Source organism: Pygocentrus nattereri, chromosome 12, assembly GCF_015220715.1.
Source record: "Pygocentrus nattereri isolate fPygNat1 chromosome 12, fPygNat1.pri, whole genome shotgun sequence".
Taxonomy (NCBI): Eukaryota; Metazoa; Chordata; class Actinopteri; order Characiformes; family Serrasalmidae; genus Pygocentrus; species Pygocentrus nattereri.
The window spans coordinates 33,156,173-33,163,672 of NC_051222.1; the positions used below are offsets into that span (position 1 = coordinate 33,156,173).

The following is a 7,500-nucleotide window of genomic DNA, read 5'->3' on the forward strand; positions in this document are numbered from 1 at the left end:
TTGTGGCTTTTTGATGTTTGACTGCTTCTCATTGCAGATTAATCGTATCAGGAAACCAGCTAGAGTGCCTAAAAATGCAGAGTCTATTAGTCTCCAAATTGCTGATATTCGTCTTAAAGCTTTCTCTTTGCTGTTTCATTAGCTAGCTAATAAAGACTGTTGTCTGCGTTGCTATGTGACCAGAAGTCTGTGCACCAACCTTCAGGGTTAAAGGGTGAATTAACAGTTCTACATAATTCCAGCATTTAAGACCATTGAAACTGTGTTAGAATGATCAGAAGGAGGAGGATTATTTTATTATTACCTAACAATCTAATTCAGCCGCAACAGGACAGTAAAAGAGCTGCATGCAGCTCCAGAGTCACGAAATGCCAACTCCTGGTCTAAGAAAATCTGGTGCTAATTATTTTTGGATATCGCTCAGGCTTGTAGCAAAGTAGCTGGTGGGCTGACGCGTGTGGTGTTTTATTCCCAGGTGCGCTTCCCTTCCCACTTCAGCTCAGACCTGAAGGAGCTGCTGAGGAACCTGCTGCAGGTGGACCTCACCAAGCGCTATGGAAACCTCAAGAATGGTGTCAACGACATCAAGGGTCATAAGTGGTTCTCTACCACTGACTGGATAGCCATTTACCAGCGGAGGGTGAGGTTCACGTACCCACACTCACATACATACATATCAGTGTTGGGGTTGATACTCAAAAAAGAAAACAATTACAAATGAATAATTACTTACCTGAAAGTGTAACAGGGTTACTGCACTTACTGCTTCCTGAAAGAAGTAACTTCACTACTCATTACTTTACTTCTAAGTTACTCTCTAAAATGTATACAAATCTAAACCAACTTGAAAGCACAAGGAAAAACCCAATAATTCTTTGAGTACTTAATCTAGAGGGAAGTAGCCCATCACATATTTGTCTAAAAGGGTTCCTTTTAGAACCATCCATTGAAAAGATGATTCTCCAAAACATACACATTTGAAAGATGATTATCCAAAACATATATAAGTAAATGGGCCTTTACAAGACCACTGATCATACACAAAACCATCCATTGAAAGGTTCTTTAGGGAACCAAAAGATGCTTCTGTCAAAGAAGCATATATTAAAAGGTTATTTAGAAAACCAGGGTTGGTTCTTAAAACAACACCCGTTTAAAGGTTCTTCAGGAAACTTAAGGAATGAACCCATTTTGTAAAGGTCCTTTGACGAAACAAATTTGATTCTTCAAAGAACCGTCCATTGAAAGAGTCCATATTGCCATGGTTGTCAAACCGGACTTCAGAACTCCTGAAATAGTCCACATTTTCGCTCTGTCACTATGCATTATACATCTGGGGATCCCTGAAGAGCAGTTTGAGAACTGCTGCTTTAGGGAACCTAAATATGGTTATTTTAAAAACCATACATTGAAAGGTTTTTGTAGGGACGAAGAAGTGCTTCCACAAAGATCCTTTAATTAAAAGGCTCATTAGGGACACAAAAGATGGTTCTTCAGAGTACTCTGTATTAAAAGGTTCTTTAGGAAACCAAAAGGTGTTTCTTCAAAAAATGTCTACTCAGAGATTTTTTGGGAACCAAACGATGATTCTCCAAAATATATACATTTGAAAGGTTCTTTGTGGGACCATTGAAAGGTTCTTGAGGGAACCAGAAGAGGATTCTCCAAAACATATACATTTGAAAGGTTTTTAGAGATCCAAACGATGATTCTCCAAAACATACACATTTGAAAGGTTCTTTGTGGGACCATTGAAAGGTTCTTGAGGGAACCAGAAGAGGATTCTCCAAAACATATACATTTGAAAGGTTTTTAGAGATCCAAACGATGATTCTCCAAAACATACACATTTGAAAGGTTCTTTGTGGGACCATTGAAAGGTTCTTAAAGGAACCAAAAGATACCTTTTTTCAGGGAAACAAAAGTGGTTCTTCTGTGGTTTTGGTCTAAAGAACTCATTATGACATCCTTATTATAAGCAAGTACCAAAGAAATGATGTTTATTATTAAATATGTTCATGTCCAACAGCTGAATTTAGTCTGATTAGAAAGAAACGCTGCTCTGAACTTGTTCTGATTGGGAGAAAGAGATGTATAAACTCTGTATAGTTATACAGAGAAGAAATACTAACTGACCATCTCATCATTTTAATACATGTAATACTTCTGTTTTTAGTTACAGTTACATTGAAAAATAGATTTTAAGTTCCACTTTCAAGTAAGACTACCCTTAAAAGCTTAATGAGTGGTTCACAAATAGCGTGTAAAGGGTTATTAGCTATGTCATAAACACTTCAGGGCAAAAGTGAGCTGTTGTATCTGATGAATATGAATATGGGATTCAGCTGAGAGGGTTAATGCTGATTCCTAAAGACAACGTGAGATCAATAAAAAAAAATCAAAATCTGAGGTTTAACTGTATAAATGAATGTGTGTTGACAATTTGGCAAATAACAGGTTCCTGTTGCCCTTTTTATTTATGTGTTGTACATGCTTATTAATGATTTTTAAGACCTTAAAGACCTAATTAATAACCATTAATTCATGAATGCAAGTGTCTTATAGTCTAGTGTCTAAATAGTCTTATGTTGAAGCAGTACTGAATTTTCTGTTTTCTAAGTCAGTAGCGCAATGTGACCAAACTGAATGAATTTAATGGTAAATTCAGTGATAAAACTCTCTTTTTAGCCACGTGGTTTCATAAATTTTGAGAGATTTATTCAGATTTGTGCTCAGAGGACATTTAACATTTCAGCTGTAAACATGAATTGGTTGAGATTAAATATCACTGAACAGTTTCTGACACTGAAAGCTGTGACGGTGTTTTAGGGCCACTGTTAATAAAAATGAAAACAGTAGACTTTGAGAATAAAGTCGTAATATTTTGAAAAAAAAAACAGAATAATTTGAGAAAGAAAGCCATAATATTTGGAGGATAAAGTGGGTTAACTGCTGGGGTCTCGGGTGCTGTCCTGGTGCCAGGGCTCAACTCACTCCGGTCTCTCTTTGTGGATCGTTTTGATCTTCATTCTCACTGCCTGTGGAACTTCATGCCCTCCTTGAATGGGGGGGAGATGTAGCCCCCGACAACCCTGCCTGAGATTCTCCTTCAACAACACAGACAGACGGTTTCCTCCAAGTCCGTCTGGCTCTTTATTCTAGATAAACAGTTTCCTGCTCAGCCGGTTCTTATACTAATACCAGGCTGGTGCGGAAGAGCAGGAGAGACGGGGAGGCTGAGTGTTTCGTTATGGTGAATCGATATGAAAGTGTAGCTCCACCAACTCAACACCCCTCATCTAACACCAAGAGGTGCTGCTTCCCTTTGCAAAACCTTTGGCTCCTAAATTGCGACCTTTCCTGGTAAAATTTCACTTTGTCGTAATTCGGACTTTTTTCTCGAAATATTCCGAGTTTATTTTTGAAGTCTACTATTTTTTTATTTTTATTAACAGTAGCCCTAAGACGCAGTTGTCGAAGACAAAGCTAACTCTGGGGCTGTATGTTTGTCCGCAGGTGGAGGCTCCGTTTATCCCGAAGTGCAGGGGCCCTGGCGACACCAGCAACTTTGACGACTACGAAGAGGAGGAGATCCGAGTGTCCGTCACAGAGAAATGCGCAAAAGAGTTTGCCGAGTTTTAGAAAAGCGTGAGCTTATAGGATAGAGCTGAAGAGAGAGAGAGAGAGAGGGTGATAGAGAGAGGAAGAGGGAGAAAACGCATGGTGGATGATTTGTTTTCTGTGTTTAGAGTCAGTGAGAGCAGCTAAAGGAGCACAGCGACGACCTTGAAGGACAGTCAGACGTTGCCTTCACCATCTCGTTTCTTCACCGATGCTCATATTCATTCTTTTGGCTTCGATTTCCTTTGATGTGATGTCGATCACGTACGATCTGGTGCCAGTGAAGTGTTCGGTAGCAGTCGAGAAGCAGATAAACGAGCGCTCGGCGCGAACGCGAGCGTCTGTCCGGAGATAGCGCCCTCCGGCGGCGTTCATCCACACCTCAGGACCGTTCGGAGCCGAGCTAGGCCGTCATATCAACCAGACAAAACACAAAAATAGATATGATTCCTGTGTGACAACTGACATGTTTTGGATCCTTTGTGTTGCTGTATTGTTTTACAGTGAAAAGGAGTCACAGTGGTTTTGAATGGTGGTGAAAAAAAGCCATGATTCTATCATGTTGTAGTGCCGAGTGTAGGAAATATTATGATTATTATTATTATTATTATTATTATTAGTTCTTGTTTATTATTTGTCTGTGGGAGGGCGTCTGTGTCAGCATATCTTATTGATTAATCTCGTGAAAACGTGCCATAAATTCCTTAAAATCAGCTCATTGGGGGACTGTTTGGGTGTTACAGGGGAAGTCCACCAATCTTTCAAAATGTAAGTAACTCTAGAGACGTAAACAGAGCCATTCAGAGAGGCTTGCCGTGAAATGCTCCATGCGACTTTTTCCAGTGGTGGTGATGGGAACCAGGGGACCCGAATGCAGTGGTGTGCAAAAGTTTGGGCAACCCTGACAAATTCATAAATTTAAACTCACAGAGTTTAAACTGGGGCGGCGGGGTTCCTTTGCATCGGCCACTTTTTTATGTTGTATATTTATTTTATGTTAAATTCAACAAAGAAATAAAAACAGTAATTGTGCATTAAAATGTGCAGAGACATTTTCACTTAGCAGCTAATTTGACGGGGGTGCACAGACTTTTGCATACGTTTTTTATGTACTGAAAAATGGTCATAATTCATTTTACATGACCCTTTTCCAACCTTTCTTTAACCCCCAGAGCGAGACTGTTTTTGTTACTGTGCCTTTAAGGCTGATGCATGGCTATTGGAACAAAACCTTGTATCTCCAAAATGGTAATTTTACAGGAGAAGGAAAAAACATGTTCTTCTTTTAATGTTAGTCAATGGAACCAGACATCTTTCCAAGTCAGTTTGGGCTGTTTCTTTGGGTCCGTTCATCATGAAAATTATACGCAATGTAAAGGTCGACAGGCATTTTCAAATCAAGTCAAAAACTGAAAAAGACAGCAGTGATATGTAAATGAACTATATTCTGATTGGCTGTGCCTCTTTCAAAAAGGAGTCTAGGCTGAAACACTCCTTATAACTTCAGTGTTCATAAGTGGGCGGAGCTAAACTGTCGGATGGCAGTGGATATGTGTAATTGTTTTTGTGACATCAAAAAAACTGAAAATTCTGGACAAAAGTCTTAAGTACAGTCGTGGGCAAGAGTTTGAACACCCCCAGTCAATCATGTGGTTGACGTTCTAAGTGAGAACAAGTTAGCACACCCTCTGCAGAACATCGCTGCAAATTTTAGTCCACGTTTATTTATTTATTTGCAGAATTTAATGGTCACACTTCATTTGAATGGTCCTCTGTAGGTGATCTACGGCTGCTTATCATATCAACAAGCTTTCTGGTGACGTTCAGATGATTACCATCTTAGGGTTAGGATTAGGAGTAGGTGTAGGTTCTGCCGTAAGGTTAGGGTTTAGTGTTTAGTGGATGGATTTGGGTTTAGTGGATGGATTTGATAGAATCTCCCACACTTTAAGTTCAGTTGCATTTAGGTGAATGTTACTTAAAGACATACTGAGCATCTACTGTGGAGCATCCAAATAAAGGGTTACCAGTTTAATAAATTGGAAAACATAACCTATAACATATAAGATATGTTATGACTAAGTCACAGGCCATTTTAAATTCGCTTAAATACAACCCTCAGCTGAATTCATTGCTTCACTTAAAGCTGCACTACATAAGATTTTTTTGTTAAAATTGACAGTAGTAGCTTTACTGACTCTGTAGAAGAAAACATGACATTTAAAAATGACATTTTGTTCCACACATTACATGCAGTTACACATTTCCACCAGTGAGGTCGCCAAATCCCCAGATCTTACACAGTGCAGCTTTAAGAGGAACACTTAAGATGTTATATGCAAGCAGTCACAAGACTTTATGAGATGGCACCGAACTCACCAAGGTACTGCGACTCACTACCGATCTGATGGTGCTAGTGTTCCGCTAGTCGTGATTCCGGCCTCCTTCAACTCTGCATATGTCTGGATCTCCTCTGACCTTATTTCAGAATAGGAATATGAAAGCAGGTGGTTCTTGGGACGTACAGTGCGGCATAATATCCAAAAAAGCTTGGCTGAGAGCGCTGAGATGTTTATCAAGGCCATGAGCCCACTGTCAGACATTCTCCTCCAGCTAGCGTAGCAGTTAGCAGCAGTGTTTGAAGGGGAATGTCTCTTTTTTTTTTTTTTTCAAAACTCTGCATAATTCAGTGGTGGAGATGTAAACAGAGTTCAGAGCGGTGTGGTGTGAAGTGGTTCACTGTAGAGAAACGTACAGACTCAGATGTCTTTACAGTGGTGGTGATGGGAACCAGGGGTCACCATGACTACAACACAAGTATAGCCACGTTATTTACTATCAAAACCACCAGTGTAGGTGTAGGTTACACGAGTCTTCTGAGGGTTTATATGTAAGGTTCATGATGGGGAAATAGTGAAAAACCTGAAAAATATGTTTTCTTTCGGGACTATTTTGCCTCACAGCGCCCTGCATGGACCCTAAATCATGAATAAATAATAAAAACAATGTTTTAGGCCAAAATCTGTGGAGCCCTGTTACACATCCTGTGTAAATAAGAAGAATGTGTGGCCACGACTTAGTAAGGCATGGGAATGGGGTCCTAATTTGTGGCCATGACTTAGTAAGGCATGGGAATGGGGTCCTAATTTGTGGCCATGACTTAGTAAGGCATGGGAATGGGGTCCTAATGTGTGGCCACGACTTAGTAAAGCATGGGAATAAGGTCCTAATGTGTGGCCACGACTTAGTAAGGCATGGGAATGAGATGATTAAGCCATGACCACAGCTTGATCTCTTTCATACACCTTACTGAGTCATGGCCACCACTTAAATCGTTCCCACGCCTTACTAAGTCATGGCCATGCATTAGGATCTTGTTCCCATGCGTTAACATGGCGTAGCCAATCATCAGGCAGTGAATTCATAACCATTTTATGAAGGAACTTTCTGTGAGGAGCTTTTAGAGGCGGACGTTTGGTTCCTATCACCACCACTGTGCGTGTGAGTTTCTCTAGAACCGAGCGTTTCACACAAGACCACCCAGAACGACTCTGTTTACATCTGAGCCTTTAGATTCTGCGGAAATGTTGGAGAAAAACTGGTGGAATTCTGTGTTAAGTTGCTTTATTCCAGTAAATAGTGGAGATGTGTTCAGTTTTATCTGCTGTATTTCGTTTGCATTCAGGCGCCCAAAGAGCTTGATGTGACTCACACGTGAACTCCAGGAGAAGAGGTGTTTCAGAAGGTCTTGCCAACCACTGGACAGAAAAAACACTGTTTTTTTTTGTTTGTTTGTTTTGATCTTATACAATGAGTGTGACACGCGACTGCACTGCTGAGCCTGGACTTTACAGCCCGTCTCCTGCTTCCCCTTTTCCA

General features: G+C 40.3%; 1 protein-coding gene across 1 annotated transcript in view; it reads left to right on the forward strand.

Moving 5' to 3' along the window:
* prkacab (protein kinase, cAMP-dependent, catalytic, alpha, genome duplicate b) overlaps window positions 1-4,851 on the forward strand; it is a 23,661-nt gene extending 18,810 nt beyond the window's left edge. Inside the window, exons 9-10 of the mRNA XM_017722169.2 lie at window positions 476-640; window positions 3,517-4,851. Coding sequence (XP_017577658.2) covers window positions 476-640; window positions 3,517-3,642 — 291 coding nt within the window. The 3' untranslated portion in view covers window positions 3,643-4,851. The remainder of the gene's footprint in view (window positions 1-475; window positions 641-3,516) is intronic.
* The last annotated feature ends 2,649 nt before the right edge of the window (window positions 4,852-7,500 follow it).